We start from the raw sequence: 20,924 nt of genomic DNA on the forward strand, positions 1-20,924 counted from the left end.
CTGTGAAGAACACTCTTGACTGTTCATGTCCCACAGAGTTTCACTTCCAGGAGACATCAAGAGGCTAAAATTCCCTGTGTGAATCAGTACCTGCAATTCACTGGCTTTCTCAAGTTGTCTTAGAAAAGCTTTGTTTACTTCCTCACCCTGATCAGGTGGCTGTAACAGATTCCTGTCATCATATCACCCTGAAAGTCACAGTATTGCAGGATCACAGAACAGTTTGGGTTGGAAGGGACCTTGAAGACTTACAGTTCCAACTCCCTGCCACAAGCAGAGGCATATCCCACCATACAAGGTTGTCCAGGGCCACCATCTAGCCTAGCCCTAAATAGATCCAGAAATGGGGTAAAGGTCTCTCTTCCGATCCTGACCCACAAACTCTCAGACACTGTCATCACCCATCCCACAGAGGAACTCTGCAATTATGAGAAGCTTCTTCACCAGGATAGCAGCCTTCGCTCCTCATCTTCCCTCCAATTCTTCCCTGAAGAGCCTGCACCTGCTATCACAGAGCTCCAGACTATTAATCCCATGCCTGTTACTGCAGTGATATTCAGTCCTGTAAACTCTAGTTCCTCCTGATTGTTTTCCAGACTGCACATATTTGTATACATACACTTGAGGTGGCTGTTCCTTCATTCTGCTTTATAGCTCCTGAGGTCTCCATTGTTCCCACTACTCTGCATCCTTTGCTCTCCACTACTGAACTGTAGCTCCCTTCACCATCATTCCTAGTTTCAGGCTGTCAGCAGGTTGACAAGACTGTTGGCAGATGCCTTGCCCTGCTTCGTCATACTACTGAGCATCTTTCCACATAAACTATTTAAAATATAAATAGTATAAGAACTTAAAATATCTGGCTGAAAGGGCTGCTGCGAAATTTGAACACAATACTTAGTATTCCTTTCAGCTGAAGCACTAGCCAAAAGATTCAGAGGAAAATATACCTAAGGAGAAAGGATTCTCCTTCTACGGACAATTGATTCAAATCTAGTTTAGATAACTGCAGTGAATGAAAAATCACCTACTAACAAACAATTCAGCTATCTACCTCTGTCAAATTATTCTGCAGACCAAATCTATCACAGAAACAACAATAGCAACAAGAACTTCACTGCTGATGTGTAGAAGCAGAGGAGAGAAGGATGCAAAAGTTAGATTGGCCTGGAGAAGGAATTAGCTCTGAAATTCAGAAGCAGGCAGGAAGAGGGGAAACTTAAGGAAGTAAATATGTTTTGCCAGTTCAACAAATGTAACAGCAAGAATCTGCCAAAATCACCTCCTACTCCTAGCCCAGTATCCATGTCTGGCAACATTTTAGGCAGCTTATCTGTCAGGATATTAACTCTACGGGGAGTTACAAAGGCAGAAAAGGGGTGGGAACAAAGGGTACAGGGACAAGAGGCTAGGGTGAGACTGATCCTTCCATGCACAGCTTCTGCAAATCCACATCTGCTCATGGTGGGCTCAATCCCCACAGGAACTCAGTCTTTAGGGCTATCAATTCCATCGTGTGATAGCACTTACTAATGGCTTACAATGATCAAGAATGAATATAATAACTAATACTGCACAAGCACAACCATTTGCAACTCTGGAGATGCAGAGACTTTCTCCTACTATTTGCAATGGAAATACACAGGAGAATGTCTGACGTATTAATCAGTGCATCAGAAATGATAGATGTGCAAAGGAAACGTTGAACAGCATTTCAGCTTATGCTGGTGAAAATATCCTTTACTACTTAACAACAGATATTTTCGTGTGCTTCATATGCCCAAGGTAACATGTACATTATCACTTCCTTTCATATACCACTGCTTTTTCTGTGGAAAAAAAAACAAATAAATGTTAGTTCCTTCCATAGTGCTTTTGAGTAGTAGCTGTACTGGAGAAAAAAACAAACTCTTGGTAATTTGATAATCCAAGACTGTTGCAACATCAGATATCACAGATTCATCACTCAAAGTAAATAACAATATTATAACAATTTTTTTTTTACAACAAATGAAATTATTTGAACTTAATGGCATATCTACCAGTACTTAGTTTATCTAGTTTATGCTCAGTCTCCAGACTACATTTTGAGAAAAGGACTGAAGTTTAGCCACAAAAATGTATGTACTAAGGCAGTACTCAAACTATTTATAGATGCTTACGACAATAATTCAAACTTCTTTAAGACAAGCAATCTAATTCTGTAAATAAACTGAATTTTGCAATAGGGCGTTTCTGATTCTTGCATCCTTTTCTCCTCCTAATATGGTAGAAACAATTCTGGAAGGTCCTGAAGAGAACAACCACCATCAAAATAAACCAAAGTACTTTTTTTAAGAGTTCTCATGTCCCTAGAGTCATAAAACTTCCATGGTTCCTTATTTCTAGTAGGAACAACGTCAAAATTCTAAAATGGGAAACACCCAGAACGCAAACACCCCACTGTTTTAAAATCTTTTCTTACAGCCCTATGGAGCAGAGGATCTGATCTGAAGATAACTACAAAGTTGCACTGGGAGGCAACAGTGACCACTTTTAGGCAAGTGATGTTTCTGCTGACAAGGGCAGACTACTTGAGCTGAAGAACACATTAATCACCCTAATTCTAGGCTTCACGCAGACAGTGATCAAATGCCCACTGTCCAAGCCAGAGGCCTGATCCAAAGCCTGAGCAGAGCAAACCTTCATCCTAGGGCTCTCTAATGGTGAAGGCCATAGATGTGGCCAGCTTTCTCCAGGTGTACTGGCTTTGACATCTCAGCACTCAGCGAGAGAAGGTCCAAGCATGGTTCTATCCTAGGCTCATAATTGCCATCAGAACCAGCCTATTGCCCAACTCACTGCAGCCAAACATCCCACTTGGCTTGGGCTACTTCCCAAGCAGCAAGCCACCCACTGGCAAAAGGAAAGAGGTAATCCCACCCCTGTCAGATGAATTTTGTCTGTATAAAGAGTGAATTTTACTGCTGAGTGTATCACACTATTTTAATGAAAGATTAAGTGTCCTTCTTTAATTCCTGCTCTGACACAGTAGAAACATTGCTTCAGGAGGTCAACAGCAGATGTTTGGCAGCCAACAAGCCCATTGGAAGCCCATTGGCCATCAAGAACTTTCTCTCACACCTTAGCCCTTCTATCAAAACAACCTGTGTGGGTGCTATCCCATGTTCAACTTGGGGCACTAGTCCAGCCGGCACAGGTCCTCCAGGAATACTCTGGGATGCTGACATGTTTGAGCCCTGCAAGCAATAGTGGATTGCCTATGTGGTCCCAGGATGAAGCTGTCTACTGAGTGGCTTTTGACAGCCACTGTTACAGGGACCAGGCAGAGGGGGGTACAGAGAGATGGAGTTACAGGAGGAGGATTGAGCAATGGGCTGTGTACAGCACCAAAATGTAGACTATGATTGTAGGGGGATTTCAGTTTGGATGTGTGGTTACTGTGGAAGAAAATATGGAAGTATAGGCCTGAAGTCCTGCTACTGAAAAAGGCTTTAACCAGAATCTCAATTACATACAAGGGCACTGGAAAGAAAAAAAAATAGTAACATTCAAAAGTTAAAAATTATTATTAACATTAAAAAGTTCAAATTCCAAACCACTGAGAAACAAGTGTTGTCATCCTTCCATTCTACAAGAAGCAGAAAATAATATTAAATTCTCAGTATGCAAAACGTGCCCCCTCATCTCATTACATGAGTCACCTTTAAACCTATCTCTAATAACTCAGAGACAATGCAGTGCAGCTTCTACCAGCCCCCATTGCAGCTGAACCTGTGGGAGCACAAGCAAGCCATCCAGATCTTGAGTCTTGCTTTTTTCCAAGAAGGAAGTACAAACATAACTGTAGATATATCTACAAACTGTAAAAAGCAGAATTTACTACAGATTTCCCCACATTTTACTCTGATGTTACTTCAGCTTATTGTAGATTTATTTTCAAACTATTATTCTTGAGATGATTTCATTTTGAAAGTATGAATTTGGAAAATGGATTTCCAAATTAAGTTGAGATTCAATCTCACCATCCAAATAATTCAAAAAGCAAACAAAATCTATGGGAGGAGCAGATTCAAATGTTCAACTTTCGGGTACATATGCTGCTCTTCGGAAAAACCACGGCATGGCAATTTTAGCAATATTTTCAAAAAGAGGTAATATAAATGATGAGGCATTTGATAAGCAACACAGAGATGATCAAAAGCCCTTACATTTTTAAGAAAATCTCAAACCATAAACGGTACCACCTAAAAAAAAAAAAAAAAAAAAAAAAGCTGAACATTTTCCATCCAGAGAATCCTAATTCTGATCTCATCTCCAGTGCATTACTGGAATAGCTTTCAGACCAGCATGGCGTGCAGTGTATCTTATTGACACGTACAGAGCAAAAGTCTGTTCTGAGAGCTACACACAGAATGTGAGGTCTCTGTTTGGTGGGATGATTCAAAGGCCAGACTATGACTCTGCTTTTTTGTTGCCTAGAGAGCAGGGCATGCTCACTGAGAGCACACTACGGACTGTACCACCCCGATGAGAAGAGTTAGCCATTACCTCAAATGACCTGACTCCAGTACACATCAATTAACTGGTGCCTTAGCTGGTTGCTGAATGGCATGATAAACAAAAAGTCATCCCAGATGAACATCTCTACATAAGCTGTATGGCACTAACCAGAAATCCTGGCCAGAATTACAAGAATGCTACTTTTCAGACAGGAAAATCAGAGCAACTGCCAGCCATGTATACATATCTTATGGTATGGAACAAGCAACAGGTGCAGCTGGCTATCTATTAGAAAACGTCACTGCTCTAGGTGAAGTTAAAACACAAAGAAATGGAAATGACTGGTTTCAGCTAGATTATAAAGCACAGGAAGGATAAACACTATTTACAGCTACTGTTTTAAGGTGCCAATTCACAAAAACATGTACGGATAGGACCTTTACTGCTGTTAACATTTGAGCAAGACATATACTTAACTACCTGTACCTTTTTTTTCTTTTAAATACTATGTTAGACCTCTTCTGATTAGGTAAATGTCCCAGCATAATTTATAGCTTACTCCTGCTCCTGGGTATGCAGACACAGCACCTATTCTCTGAATAACATGTCCCTGTGCATGCATGTGCAGGCTTTGCAGCCTTTCTCCAAGCAAGGGAAGTGTTTTCCTCTGCTCCACCCAGCACATAACAGAGCTGAAGAAAGCCTTAGGTCTTTTGAACTCCCTGACAGCTTCTTATCAAATTGTTTGCTTTTCAGCTAGAAAGGATATGTACAGACTTACGAACACAGCCTTCCAGTCTGAAAGAAAAAAACGAACTGGCAATCTGGATTAATCTATTCTATTTTCTCTTACTGTTTATTCAAATACAGTAGAAAGCATGTTTATCAGCTAAAAGTATGTCAGAAACACCAACTATTCATATAACACCTCCATTTTTCTAAACCTATTTCACTTCAGGAGTTCTGATTTCAGACTAGAAACATCTTTGATATTTTGGAATACTTTCAACATCAACGCAGAGGAAAAATAAAAGAAAGATTAAAATGTTATCCTTCCCTTCATAGTGCAGTAATTTTTATATTATGTGCTGGTTTTACTCAAAGTTACAGCAGTACGTTACAAAAATAGTGCCAAAGCTGATCAGAACTGATCTGATGTCTGCATCATGCAAGCGATTGGCTTTTCTTCTGTCATAAACTGGGACTAGCTTGTTATAATGTGCTGTCACAACAACACTGATGTTTTCATTTGTTGATTAACATTAGTCCAAAAAGGCGATTAATCACAAAATTCCCCTCCAGCCCTTGTGATACTGACTTGAATGAATATGCACAAAATAGGGCAGATAAGCAGTGCTGCTTAGGTAATAGCATTATTCCCTAGTGGCTTCATACTTGAGGCAGAAAAACAGATTCAAACAAGCACTACAGTGTTACTGAGGTTACAAATGACCTGGAAAAATAGAGTTTTTATGGATATCACTTAATGAAGACAAGCCTAGCATGCCACTTATCCAACGGTCATTTCTATTTCTTTGCAGGTACCCAGATACATGCCTTGCATGAAGCAGATTTTGCCATTCTGTTTATACCACAGCATTTTAATGTAATAGTCTATAATGCAGAAGTTATTAAATTATAAATAATGATCAGAACCTTACTGCATACAAAACCAGGTTGGATTTTTCCAGAGACATCCTCTTCTACCTTTGTAAAACAATTAATTATAGAGATCTAGTACTGTTAATGCAAGCTCACATGGAAAAGGAATATGCTGCTCATGTATTTTAAACAGTGGATTTCTGATAGTTATCCCATGGCCTTACATAATCAGAATACATTTGCAAGCACTAAATGTTATTCAGAAATCTTATTATACTTCTCAAATCAGAAGAGTGATTGATTTAGACAGCAACAGACATTAGGAACAGCAATACCAAAATGGCATTTGTTTACATCCTGCAGAACCCAGTTTGGATGAGGTAAACAGACGGATTCTTTCTGGATGGAAATATTGCATAAGATTCTGAAATTAAGCACAGAGGGTGGGAAGTGCAGCTATAAGTAGCTGATGTTTTGCTTTTCATCATATTAATCTAATGACTTTCAGACCTAAAACATAACCATCATAATTTTTGTCCTTGGTGCACAATTAATAAATCCCAAATTCTAAGCAACGTCACACCCTTGTGATTAAGCAGCATTTTCCAAAATATTTAGATAAAGGCTGAACGAATCAAATAAACACATAGGCAGGAAATGCTGTGTGGAATGCACTCCTGCAATGCACTGTCAGAGACAGCCAGAAAGCAGCCTAACTTCAGAATTCAATCAAGCAAAATCGAGCATAATCTCATTACGGTCTTTGCAGTTAATGAAACCGACTGAAATCTGACACTCTGATTTTCAGAGCTGGCAAAAGCAAGATTAGATGGTTTACACAAGACAAACATACAGAAATGCTAAGTTCTCTTCTTTTAGGTTATCCTAGCTACTTAGCAAGCAATGCGTAATACAAAAAGATTACTCTTCTGCTACTCACTATTGCTCCAGGATTTCAGTAAATATTTGATACTGATTTCAAAGAAGCCTGAATCCTGCTGGCTAGCCATGTCTGCTGCATACAAAGAGGCTTCTCTAATTCTGAGCAGCTGAAGTGGCAGGTACTGTGTATGTAGCTGTGACTGTCACCAGTCAGTGATGTAAACGAGGGGTCACAGGAGGAAATGAAGTCTCCGCAGATCCACTTCTTCCGTTCATGGTAGGTAAGCTCATTTAAAAAAAAAAAAAAAAAAAAAAAAAAAAGCAGCTCAACAACAACAACAAAAACACACCACGAGGTTCTGTCCTTCGCTCTTCCTTCGGGGCTCGTACTTAATTGATCTGCGGAGGGTTTTATTCCCCCACGCCCCGAGTGTGGATTTTCACGTATCGCACTCCTCCAGCGGGCAACTCCGCTCCGGCCGCCCACGGCAGCAGCCCGACGCCGGTTCCATAAGCACAGCGAGAGCCTCCCGGGAAGGTGCGCTGTTCCGGGCTGAAGCTTGAAGCTCTCTCCCGTCAGCGCGTCTGCGCCTCCGCCGGCAAGCGCGGCGTCAGCTCGGAGCCCCTCGGCACACGTCTGCGTGCAGCCGCGGGAACCGCAGGCGGACGGACCGCTGCACGGTGGGCAAACGAGAAGACCTAACGAACCTCCTCTGCGCGCTCTGCTCAGCTGCTCCCCTTCCGCCCGCCCGCCCGCGCGCCGCGCCGCGCCGTACAGCACCGCATCACGCTGCGGTAAAGCAGCGCTGCGCCCATCATCTCATGGCAGTGACGTCTCAGAAACGGGGCTCGCCGCCAGCCCGGTTGCACAAGAGAAACACTTTCAGGGCACCGAGACCGCTTCGGCTGGTTCTGCTTTTCTCTCTCAGCGGCAGAGAAACGTGCTGTCATTTTTTCGTGACTTTTTTTTTTTTTTTCCCCTTAAACAAAAGACGAGAGACAGCGAGCTGAATTTCCAGTGACAAACAAGACCGACAGCTCCCCGCCTGCCGTTCGCCTCCAAAAGAGACACAGAACGTTCACAGAATCACAGAATGGCCAGGGTTGGAAGGGACCTCAAGGATCATGAACCTCCACCCCCCCGACACATGCAGGGCCACCAACCTCCACATCTAATACTAGACCAGGCTGCCCATCCAACCTGGCCCTGAACACCTCCAGGGACAGGGCATCCGCAACCTCTCTGGGCAGCCTGTTCCAGCACCTCACCACTCTCAACGTTCTCAGTTTGGTGTCATTTTTTTATCCCAAACAATGTCATTTTCTTTTAAAGGAAAGAGAACAAAGTGATTGCACTGAGGAAAATGAGGAAGAGGCGATATTCACTGCTTGTTAACCACTGTGCATTGTCTACAAAGTCTTTAACTGCCAGCTATGTGTTCCTCATTCTTAAGGCTTTATTTTGCATACTCGTAGCACATCAGTATGCACATCTTAATAAAGACAAATAAGAAGTGGCAGTTTCCCAAATACATTTTGTTTCTCATAATCTTGGTACCATCCCTCAAGATACTGTTTTCTGGGAATAACAGCGCTTCTCTCACTTCGTGGTATATATTTCCTGCAGCATCTCGTAATTACAGTCACTGAGCCAAATTGTAGTCTGTTTGCTGCTGATTCTTCAAAAAGCTTTGCCAGCGATTATATTTCCAGATTATTTTTAGTTTCAGTATGCAGAATATTCAATCTTTGGGTTGAAAGCTGAGGCACACAAGGTCACCGAGTCCAAACTCCTGCGGTTCTCACTGAAAACACGGTCGATGCCTTTTGTAAACACACTGCAGATAGAGATAAGGTTCTGTGCCCGCAGAGAAGGAAGGCTGTTGTGGAAATTCTCTTTATAAACCTTCTTTCAATTCCTAAACTGAGTTCACTCGAAGCCAGTTGACGCCCTTTCTTGAAGATGTGTAATCAGAAACGTTTGGAGTACCCTGGGCAGCCTGGTCTGGTGGTTGGCGACCCTGCACATAGCAGGGGGGACGGAACTAGATGATCACTGTGGTCCTTTTCAACTCTGGCCACTCTATGATTCTATGGTTCTATACTCAAGAGGGACCAACAACAGCTACCAAAGAGATCTGATCAGCTTTCCCCCCATACTGCTAAACATCACCCCCTTTATGGCACTCTGGACCCACAGTTTTTCTGAGAGCCCTGTCTGTTCCCCCAACCCTGGCAATGCCTCACTGTATGCCACCGCATTTTAACCAGCAGACTCAAAGCTTTCACCGTGAACATTAAACTTAATGGCAAATACAGCCGGTCCCAAGACCTAGGACTGATAATTTCCACCATCCCATGATTCAGTTTTCAGCAGACAGCACCAGTCAGGTTTGGAGCCCTCATCCATTCTTGCAAATGTTGTATTAATACCCATGTTCGAGGATTTAGATAAGCACCTTTGTAGTGCTGCATCAAACGCTTATCTAAAAACCACTGATACATTAATTCTATCACATTCTTTTGCTGAAAATAAAGATATGAGCTTAATTTGCAAATATTGCTCTTTCCCAAGTCCATATTGCATTTTATCCAATTTTCAATTAGATCTACCACCTTAGTTATAATCTCTCACTAGATTTTGTTTCAAAGCCTTAAGTGTGGCTGGAGTCGAGCAGTCCTTCTGCTGGTACAGATCATTCTTTCCTCACAAATTCTGCAGTTTCTCTCTTTTCTGTCTCTTGACAGATTCAACAGAAAAACACAGTGACCAGCAACTTACATGCTTGCCTTTCCATTCTTATCAAAGTTGTTTTTTTGTATGTGGAATTAAAGATTTTGAGTTGTTTTTACCTAATAATTGATACACTTGTTGGTGTTAAGCCTCCTACTTTTGTTTCCCTAGTTAAGGTCTGGTTCTTATTGAACCTAAAGGCAAGGCATTCACTTTGGTAGCAGTCATATCTTATTTCACTCCTTCTCTCATCCTCACTGAATATCGGACCATTAAAAATTTGTGTTCTGGTTTAAGAATTGTAAATGGCCAAGGACTCTTAACAATTTGCTTTCCATTCCTTCACACACCCCTACTCTGAACTTTTGATAGTGCTCACCCTCTAACCTCCAAGCCATAAATTTCTCACGTTTCCTTTTCAGGCAGCATGAGAAGTTTCAGGTTTTGTTGGTTGGTTGGTTTTGGTGCTTTCAAATTAATTTCAGACATCCCCAAAGACAAGTACCTGATTTCTTCAGTGTCACTCAACAGCTCCTTTGATTTTTTCATAGTTTGCCTTTCCAAATCATCTTGTAAGCAAATCGTCATTCCTAAATCATCTTGTAAGCACATGATTTAATTATGTTTCTGTCCTTCATCCTTCTTGGTCTTCACCAGTTAGTGAGCCTCATCAGTACGATCTCTCCTTGGATTTACAGCTGTTTGGGGTAGAAGTATCTGGGCTGTCCCATCCAAGGATATCTGGGTTTGACTGCTCTAAGTAGAATCTGCATCTGGGATGTAAGGGCATCACCCAATACCTATCTGCGTTTCCCTGTGTAGGATAACTACATTCAGCCTTCTGTTTTGGAGTGGCAGCACTACTCCATAGCACCTTTTCACCAGCTTTCTTGGAATTGAGTTTGAGCATTCCACTTCACATATAAAAATCTTTTTTCAACATCCTATCACAGCACTAACGTACAGCACAGAATCTCACTGCTTTCACTGTACAGAATTCTTTTGAGCAACACTTTGTCCTTCTGTGCATTTCCACTCAAAACATACTGTTGTACTAGAACAGTTAACTAGTCTATGAATTTCTAGAAGTATATTTAAGAAAAATGCCACCATTCTTAGACTGTGCATTTCTGCCTTGTCTGTAAGAGATCATACAAAACACATCTTCTCACATAAGGCCTCCTGATCTCACAATTGTTGTAACCAGAGGTCCAGACTACATAAGTGCTTTCGGTTCACTGAGCAATATTTACAACTCATCAGTCTGATGAGTTACACGAGGAGAAACTGCCCCCCAAGTGCCTCCCAGATAAAACCATGGCTGGAAACCACTTTGGAAACACTTCAAACCAGGTAGAACACAGAGATGGCAGAAACAGCAGCGTTCCAATGCGGTGCTCAGAACTTGTTCCAGGAAGACTGACAAGACTATGAAGTTTTGAAGTTAAACAGCTTCTGCTTTAATTCTTGTTGGCTTTATGATATTCGGAGTTTAATTATGTATTTCATATCTGAAAGATAGACTGGCATAAGAATTCAAAATCTGTCAGCATAATAAGATCTCTGATGATGGATATTGCAGCTTTAGGTATTTACAACTACACCGAGCTGATTTATGATATTGCTACATGGGAGTTTATGATAAGCTAATGACAATGTAACAGTTTTTGCACCTAAAAAACAAGTAAAAGATGCAAAATGTAAGACTCTTTGTAGGTCTGCCATGATGGAGCACCTGCTGGTTACCATGATACCAGAAGCCATGTTTCAATTATAAACGTTTGCAGGTAACTCAAACTCTGCACTTGTGACATGCTGTCACCTTCTGCTCTCTCATCTTCCTTCCAAGATAGAGGTAGCACATATCCAGGAGCTGCAGTTATCTCCTTTTGTGGCTGAGCAAAGCGAGCGGACTTTCCACGCTCCAGCTTTGGAAAAAACAAGTTGGAAGAAGTCGTTTTCCACCCCAGTCAGGTGTCAGGTGTGTTCCTGTGACCAACGCACTGAATGAACAGTGATTTTTGTTGTAACGCATCTGAGAAATGATAGGCTTCCACGACTTTCACTCTAACGATGAAAAATACCAACAGAAATACATTGTGCTAGAGCTACTCACAATCTCTCTCTTCAGACATCCAATTTAGACACCTTTGCTGGGAGGTGAGTGCCTTTGGCATGACTCAAGAATTCCCAAAAGTTCCGGTACAGAGTGCAATTACTTTCCAAAACAGCCAATTTGTCTTCACTGTCTGCAGATGATAATTTGGGCAGCTACTTTGGTAAATTAGGCACTTTATTTAGATTCTCAATATTTGGTGGCATAGGTACCATTTTGTTCACATTTCTTAGTGACTACTATTTATAACAGTAATACAGGCAGTTCAGTCCTCTTTGTTCTGAGTAATGCTTGCAAGAATCCTTAAAAAAGCATATGGCAATATGATTATAGCACAGTGCTTGCACAACTGTTCAGAGCTCCTTTTGGTTTGCTATGAAAAGATTTGATTGGTTTTGGCAATCTGAACAATTTGAAGCTAAATGCAAAGAGGAGCTAAAGCCTCCAAGGAGTGACAACAACAATAAGAATGTATAAACTGTGCTTAGATTTTGTATCTATGCTCTCTTTCCTAGTGCGAACAGACTGATTTTCTTCTAGTTGCACAAATCACTAAGTAGAACACTGTGTTCTTTATTTGTTGCTAACAGAATGAGCTGGAAATTATATAGCAGGTGATGATGTATTTCATCTCTAAGGACACTGGTTCAAACTTCACCAATAAAACACAGTGACTATAGGTATAAGTGCATAAAGACCTGTTAACAGTGCAAAGCGAGTGGGGCAGGTCTCTTCTCACTGGTGACAGGTAACAGGATGAGGAAAAATGGCTTCAAGTTGTGCCAGGATAAGTTTAGGTTGGATATCAGGAAACACTTCTTTACAGAAAGGGTTGTTAAGCACTGGAATAGGCTGCCCAGGGAGGTGGTTGAGTCACCATCCCTGGATGTGCTTAAAAACCGTTTGGATGTGGTGCTCAGGGACATGAGTTAGCAGAGGGTTGTTAGAGTTAGGGTAGTATGGTTAGGTTGTGGTTAGACTTCATGATCTTTAAGGTCTTTTCCAACCTGAGCAATTCTATGATTCTGTGGTCCTATGATTCAGTCTACATTTACATCAAAGCCTCTCCTACACTGTGATTCTGCAAGATATGGAGCACTTCAGTCCTAATCAAGCAATAGACAGCTTTTGGCTTGCTGATTTACATCCATGCCTCTGATTTCCACAGTAACAACTTGGGTTTACATAGGTGGAGCTCGTATAATAGTAGGGCTGGCTGGAGGTTTTTCGCAGAGGAATTAGGAGGGGTGGCTACACATTAGTGTCTCTGTGGCTTTGATATGGTCAGGTTCTTTTGGGCAAAATACCTCAAGCCTACAGAGAATGGTTCCCAGATTGATGTGACTGCCCAGCAGAACACAAAAAGCAGATCGGTCCAGAAAGCATCTATTATGTTATCATATCCTGGATATGCTGCACTGCAGTCATGATTTCACATTCCCTTTTTTAACAGCTTGGAACCTCTTTAGAAAAGAGTGTGCTGGCATTCAGATGGACACTGGTCTTGGTGACATGGCACTCAGGTGTCTAAATATAGATATCCAGTGCCATTTTAGCTACCCTAAAGCATGTGAACTATTCACAGAGACTGGCAGCTAGGACAAAAGACCTACATTAGGTCCATGGCCTTCTGAAATTGCAATTGGAGGCTCTCTGCTAGAAACTTGCGTTTAAGTACCTGATTTGCTTCTGGTTTCAGGAGGAGGGGGGGCAACACAACACGAAGACAAGAGCATGTTTTCATAGTATTTGTGAAGTGACAAGCCCATGTGTCAGCAAGTAATAAGAAAGGAGTATTTTTACATTGAATCAGAAGATGACCGTGGTATTCAGATGTACTGAGATGGGATTTTTCTTCATCTCAGCTTTCACTGAGTTTATGAATTTTATTCCTACTTTATAATATTTAGAAGACTTTCTTTTCTGTTTTCCTCACTATAACTTATATAACACAATGCAATTCACACTGAACATCAACAAAGCAGTTGGTACACATACTTTGCTAATGTCCTCTGTTAGAATGAAAACCAAAAGCATTATCCACATCAACTGAACTCTAAATGTCCACAATGTCAAAATTTAACGTAAAATAAACATCCGAGGTTGACATAAAAAACAGATTGACTAGAAAGCACAGCGGAAAATAACATCTCATTAGCAAACCTGATTTAACACAACAAGCTAGAGTAAACCGATAGAAATCCTCCTCAGTTTTATGTACCAATCGTTTTTTTTCTGCACCATTTTGTTTTGCCTTCCATTTGCAACTGACTGTTAAGATATTGCCACCTAGTGATGGAAAGCAAAACAAGCAGAAGTAGATCGGTAAATAACAATGCATGGGGAATACAGATTTACATTGCAAACTGTGTCGAAATGGAAGATAAGAGCATGTCTGAATTTCTGGGAAAAAGTTCTCAGGCAATTTGCATAAAATCACATATAACTGTGCAGCCTGATCGGGTGGGTGAGGTCCATGGCGGGGGGTTGGAACTGAATGGGCTTTAAGGTCCCCTTGAACCCAAGACATTCTGTGATTCTGTGACAATATTTGGGATGCATCACCCAGCTCCCATCCTCGTTTTATTCACCGAATTCATGAGAGCAAATAAATCATGAGTGGTTTGTGACTTAAGCTGTTATATGGAAATAAAAAAATCACAACTAGCTGCTACAGATTTCATAGAGGGTTAGCTAGTTAATGCTGAACTGTGCCTTCCAATTCAAAGTACTGTTATCCCTTACCTGACTTTGCTTTGGAGCTGTCAGAGATGTTCCCTTAGGCCTGTGCAGTTCCCTCATTCACCCAGCCACCCAACAACATCTCGCTCTGTCAGTCAATTTGAAATCTGCACCATTACAGCCTCGTGTGGCATAGATGCAAAAAATCCTGCTGCAAGGGTCAAAATGCAGCCTGCATCTCTGAGCAGAGCGTGTGGGATCAGTGGGCCAGAAGCACAGTCTGAGCAGTACCTTCTTCCTATTCTTCACCTTCTAGTTTACAGGCACCATCCCTCAACAAGCTGGTTGTTGTCATGAGAATCCTCTAAGTAATGCCCTTCCCAGTGTTGTTGTATATCCTTATCTGTATTTTACATAAAATTACATAACATATTCCCCAAATGTCCCAGTCTGACATAACTTTGCTGAATTTCTTGAAAACAGGAAATTTCCAAACCACCGACAGAGCCTCTAATTTTGTGTGCCTGTTTCAGAGTCGAGATTAGTGATGAAACCATCCCCAAGCCACTCAAAGCATAATTTCCATTGGGTAATTTCTGCCTAAAAGATTTGCACTGGGTCACCCAGAGGATGGGATGCAGAGAGGCTGTGTGGCAGCTGTCACTCTTTTCCTCTTGGTATGAAATTTAAATACACAGTGCACAGACCCAGCTCCAAAATACTCAAACATTGAGGATCACACTCTGGGCTTCCCTCACTTTCCTTCTAAGATGTCGATATATCTCTCACACGATCCTCACAGCAAGCCCAAGTGAGAGGGCAGATAAGTGCAGCCAGCAAGGGGAAGGGTTGGAACTCACTGATCACAGATACGGTTATTGCTGTAGAGTCTCCAGGGATGGATAACAATGACTGGGTGCCATTATAGCTGAGATCATAAGACTTCACAGCTTGTCCTCTTTTCTCCCTATCCCAATGCTGCCCACATTCCCTGAGGATCAGGCCCACATGCTTCTTCCCATCCCAGGGTCCTGATCCAGGACACCCCAGCCTGTCCTGTTGCTCCCTATAGAGGCAGGAGGCAGCAGCTGGGATCCAGAAGCATCCCACAAGGTGGCCCTGGCCCAAATGCAAACCACATCACCCTTCTGTTTTCTTGGTTTTGCCTCCTTTGCAGAATGAAATGTTTAAAAGTCTCTTTTTCTGCAAGGTCTAAATGCAGCATGGTATAGAAGGGATGGTGTTTCCATTGATTATGTAATTAGGAGCAGGAATTTTCAGTGTGGCAGTTCCTATTTGCTCTCAAAGACCAGTCTGCTGTTTAGCCTGTTCTATTACTGATGTAATTTAGGCACTACTTGCAATATGCTTTTTAACACAAACACTTTCCTGAACCACAAATACATTTACAGATACTTCTTTCTCTTAATTCTACCACGGTGGTTCCTTAACCTCTCTGACTCAACATTAGATGCTGTTGAGATAAGTAACTTGCTTACCTGTTCTTTTTTTAAACTTTCCTTTCCATTATCTAGTTTTGTCTTTAATTATTAACACTTCTTCCTTTCTGACTGACCTAATTGGACACCCACACCTCTGTGTTTTCCTTACTGTGTGTAAAGATACCTTCCTCTTTACATCCCTTGGTTCCACAAGCAATACCAACCTTAAAAACTGATTTCTTGCCTGTGAAAATGAAAATAAACATTTTGGAAGAACTTCAGCCAGTTTCCTTCTCTTACAGATCATGGGCAGGGATCGGAAAGTGCTGCATTTGCTGCCTCTTTCCTTGTGCTATCAAGTGTTGGCCTGTCAGAGGGCAGGGCCTGGGGCAGCACAAGTGTTCCCTGCAGCACAAACCCCTCCACACTTCCCTTGTAAGGGTTTTATGCAAAAAAATTCACTCTGAATTAACCCCAAACATCTTCTATTCTGGAATCAGGCAGCTGAGAGAGGGAAACTGAGCTCACTCCAGGATAGCTGGTCTTAGACAGCTATCAGGAGTTTTACTGCTCTTCAAATGCAGTATCAAATTGTACACACCACTGTGTGGCCATTCCCCATTTCTCTCACATGTATTCCCACACACAGTCGCAAACCAGATAGCACATCTTCTGGGGAGGAATCAGCCTGGCACAGCCTTGGCTCATTTTACTCAGAAATGCCAACAAAGATTTCAGATTTAGGTTCAGGTGGCTCAGGTGAGCACTGTCTCTGGTCAGATAAGGGACTCAATTACTCAGGCAATATCTTTCACTTTTTTAACTTCTTTTTTGTTTCAGGGTAGAGTGAAGTAATGCTTCAAAAAATAGGATTATCCAAGAAAGTGATGCCAAATCCCGTAACTTTAGTTTATAAATATGATGAACATGGAAATATACGCTTCTTGGCTCACATGGTACCTTTGGTAGCTAGGTGTCCATCACCATGCCCCTTTAGAGAATACTTCTGTGCATCCAAAGGAAACACAGCCAGCTAGCAGCAAAAATCTTCATAACTCCAACACTGCTTCTTGTACAGCCACTTTATAAACAACCACAGTGAGGCAGTGTCAGGAGAAACCAGGCCAGACAGTTTCACAGGGAATTTTCTGTGTCTTGTGGCTGTTACCCTCTCGAGCTCCTGCTCATTACAAGCAGATGACCCTGAGGATACAGCTTCTACCATCACTCTCTCCTGTCACCATTCACAATTATTATTATTATTAATATTGAAAGCGATGCCAAGAATGTCATTTCCAAACAGTTGTTGAAGGGAAAGTTTTGAAATTCCTGTGTATGCAAAGCTCCTGCACAAGCAGCAGTGAGGCAGAATGCACGGGGGTTGTTACGTAGTGCTTGCACTACCACAGCCTTCGATGCAGGCTAGAGAGAGCTAAATCTCTGGTTAAAACAACACCTCTCCAGGTTTACATAACAACACTTGTTCTGACTTGCAAAATCTTCTCTGTATGTTTTTAATGTACTGGGAAGAAAACTTCCTTTGCTATAAGCATGCTTTGTTTCACCTTTCAAAATAACCTGTGGGTATTTTGGCTGAGTTTTTATTCCCCTCAGCACAATAAGCTTTACCAGATTAGCACTTGTCCAAGGAATTATCTCTTGCTGTGTTGAAGGTTTTGCAACAGCAATTCTTCCAACTGAACCCGGGCAATGGATTTACAGAACTGCTGCATCCTTCGACTTGCTGTGGTGTCTTCACAGAGGTAAGATCAGATACACTTGCAGTCTTTGTAATTTGATCTTTTATGTCCTTCAGAGACTGTCCCTTCTTGCTAACCTAGAAACAACGTCTTGGTTCTCGGTGAGCTACAGGTTACGACACAACTCTGGCAGAAAAAGACAAATGACTTCCTATCTATTTAAGAAGGTAATGTCGCTCAAAATTTCTCTCTTGCTAGATTTGAATGGAAATTGCAATTCCATGAATAAATGAACAACCCAAAACTTAAAATCTGCTTTTTATTAGCTAAAAGACAAAAAAAAAACAAACAAACCCAAAAACCATTATCTGTGTCTTAGTACCCTTAGTACCCAGGGAAGAAACCACAAAAAGATATAACACTTAAAACATGAAGATTTCCTAGCCAAGGCAGTGGTAATTATAGCTACTTTAACTACACTTAAAATGATTAATGATATTGAGTCACCACAGGCTCGGTTTTCACAAGCATTCAGCTTCTGAAATTTCTAACAGTTGCTTTGTGGATTATTAAGTGTCTGTTCTGGTTAAGGATCAAACTCCTAATGCTTGTTTGTTCACTACATCATTTAAGGCTTTGAAAATAAAAACAATATGTTATTAAAATAAGAATTCATCCTCTCCCATGTTTTTTTTTTTTTTTTTTTTTTTTTTTTTTTGATGGATTGGAAGAGAATATGGGTTCCTTCCTTTTCACTTCATGAAACCCAAGATAAATGGTATATAACTGAAAACTATCCACTAACACAAAACAGTTATGAAAGCGTGTGAATACAATGTGTAGATCTGGAGAATGACAAGTTAGATTTTACACCAGTCTAAGTTTAAAAGAGGATGTCGATCCCAAAAAGCCTGTGGTGATCCATCCACCCTGGAGCCTTGCATGGGGGTGCAGGGGCAAAGAGCCCTGGCCGTGCTCCTTGGGGAGGAATGTGAGCTTCCCTGGAGCAGCAGCACTTGGTGACACGGTATCTGCTGTTTCATGCAGGTCGTCAACACAGGACCTGGCCTGAACCCTCCCACAAATCGAGGGAGGTCATCACTAGCTCCTGATTAATTCAGTGAATTGAAAGCAGAGCATCAGTGCTGACAGAACTCACGACAAAGCTAGAACTTCCCCAAGAGTATGAAAATACTTCTTCCTCTTCCAATAATACCACAGATTTGACTCCGGGTGTGTTTTCATGTCTGATTTAACGTAATCTAACATAGTGCTACTGACAGAAAAGGTGAAAATTCCTCCCGTCTTCTTTTTTCTCCCCACATTCTCCTCATATCTCTCAGGTTGGAGCAGAAACTTCATTTGGGTGCTGTTTTGGGAAATACAGGAGAGGCAGTGTTACATTCAATTGATCACTGTGGCACACAGTCACCATCAACACAGGGCAGGCTGTAGGGATTGATTAATTAAAAAAAAAAAAGCCCAACACATAACCAAAGATATACTAATGTAAGTGTTACATAGTCAAACAGCTTTCCCAACAAAGCTAGTTTGAATTTACAAACATCTGCATCAGGCACTGTGTTTTACTGAAGAACGTTATTCCACCTTGTTGGCTGATCTCTTGTGCTACTCTGGCTGCTCCAGGAACAGACACATTCCAGATCCTAAATGCAAGCAACACTGCCAAGCAAAGAGCTTAAAGGTTTTAAAAGCCACAGTGGACTGTGATAATCAGTCCGATCTCCTGCCTAGGTCAGGCCAGAGATTTTATTTACTTATAGTCCACTTACGATAAGTTCAGTTGCCAGAGAAACCAGAAACATCCTTACAGTAGTTGAGAGCTATTCTTGGTATTCTGGATCCAAACTAAACCATTTGCAAATGTTAAAATAGACTAAAGCTGACTCGATAAATATTTACAAGATGCAAACATAATTTCTCACATACACGTGTATTTGCAATACTAATAATTCTCCATAGCATACAATTGCATCAAAATATTTACACTAAGATATCAATCTATGTGGACAGCAGGCTGTATGCGTTATGAAAAAGCAACTGCTACAACCCGTATTTGTTTCTATGAGGTTTCGTCAGGAGATCAGAATGTTAAGCTGATAGAGTCCATGTTGCTTAGTCCACATTAAACAAAAACAAAAAAAAACAGTTTGAAAATGGCATTAAAGGGAAAAAATAAACAAGTTTTCTTCACCAAATATACAGGCTCTTCAAACAGAAATCAGTTTTTGCAGTTCTGGGATACGGGAACATAAAAGCAAGTTTACATACTTTTAGTGAATCTTTTTACCATGGGATAAAAACTGGTGACAAAATAGCATCCCCTAGACTTGCTCAGCCAGCAAGCTAGCTAAAGTGCAGAAGAGCGAGGTCAGCTCCGAAGAAGAGAGGAGCACACCTAGCCCAAAGAGCTGCTGCAATCAGGCCTGCAGTGTAGCTGTTCCCATGGACACACAGGAGGCAATTTGTATTCAAAGTGAATCTGAACTGAAGATAATAATGACCTTTGGGGAAAAAGAAAAGAAAAAATAAAAAGAACCACAAATTAAATATCTCAGATATGTTTCAGCTATCAGTATGTATGTATATACATATTTTTCCCTTTTAATGTGTTTCTTTGGGGATATGGGAAGGAACTTTCATGCAGCATCCTTTTCAAGTTCATCTTAAAACAAATACTGAATGATCTAATGGTTGTTACAAAGAAGTGTTCATGTCATACATCAAACGAATACAATGAGCATTCAGCACTTGACTGATACGCAGAAATAGCACTGAGCATACTAAGGAATATTACATAATAAGAACTTAAGACATTTAAATGAACATTACTATCATTCACATTGTCAATACACAAAACTAATTTTAATCTCTTTTCCCAATAGTTTGCACGAAATCTTATTTTATTCTTCACAAAGCAATGAAAGGCTTCAAACATACAAAATCCTCAACTCCTTGAGAAGTCCTGACACCTGGGATACCCGCACAACCAGGACAGGATGGGGAAATAAGGATATCACTGCATACCTAATATGATTGAATACCCCTAAGAAGCTAGTTAAAGCAGCTCAGAGCTCACAGTTGGTATCTTCTGCAAGTGATGCACCCCATCATATCATGCTGCTTGATAAAAAGCTGCATGATATGACGCACAGAACTGATGGAATCCCAAAAAAACGGTATAAAGAAGCACCTTACATTCATGGTGTTCAAATTTTGTGTTAGTAAACATAATGTTTTAG

At 41.1% G+C, this 20,924-nt stretch overlaps 1 protein-coding gene across 5 annotated transcripts in view; it reads right to left on the reverse strand.

The window, feature by feature from the left end:
- The window catches only part of FRY (FRY microtubule binding protein), a 238,116-nt gene that overhangs the window by 152,906 nt on the left and 64,286 nt on the right, over positions 1-20,924 (reverse strand). Inside the window, exon 1 of one of the 5 annotated variants that reach the window (XM_085216043.1) lies at positions 7,046-7,830. The exons of 3 other annotated variants lie outside the window; for them this stretch is intronic. In XM_085216043.1, coding sequence (XP_085072169.1) covers positions 7,046-7,115 — 70 coding nt within the window. In that variant the 5' untranslated portion in view covers positions 7,116-7,830. Of the gene's footprint in view, positions 1-7,045; positions 7,831-20,924 lie in introns of those variants that run through there. One more of the 5 variants, XM_085216045.1, reaches the window with a different exon arrangement.

This window comes from Meleagris gallopavo, chromosome 1, assembly GCF_905368555.1.
Source record: "Meleagris gallopavo chromosome 1, MGAL_WU_HG_1.1, whole genome shotgun sequence".
In the NCBI taxonomy this organism is placed as follows: domain Eukaryota; kingdom Metazoa; phylum Chordata; class Aves; order Galliformes; family Phasianidae; genus Meleagris; species Meleagris gallopavo.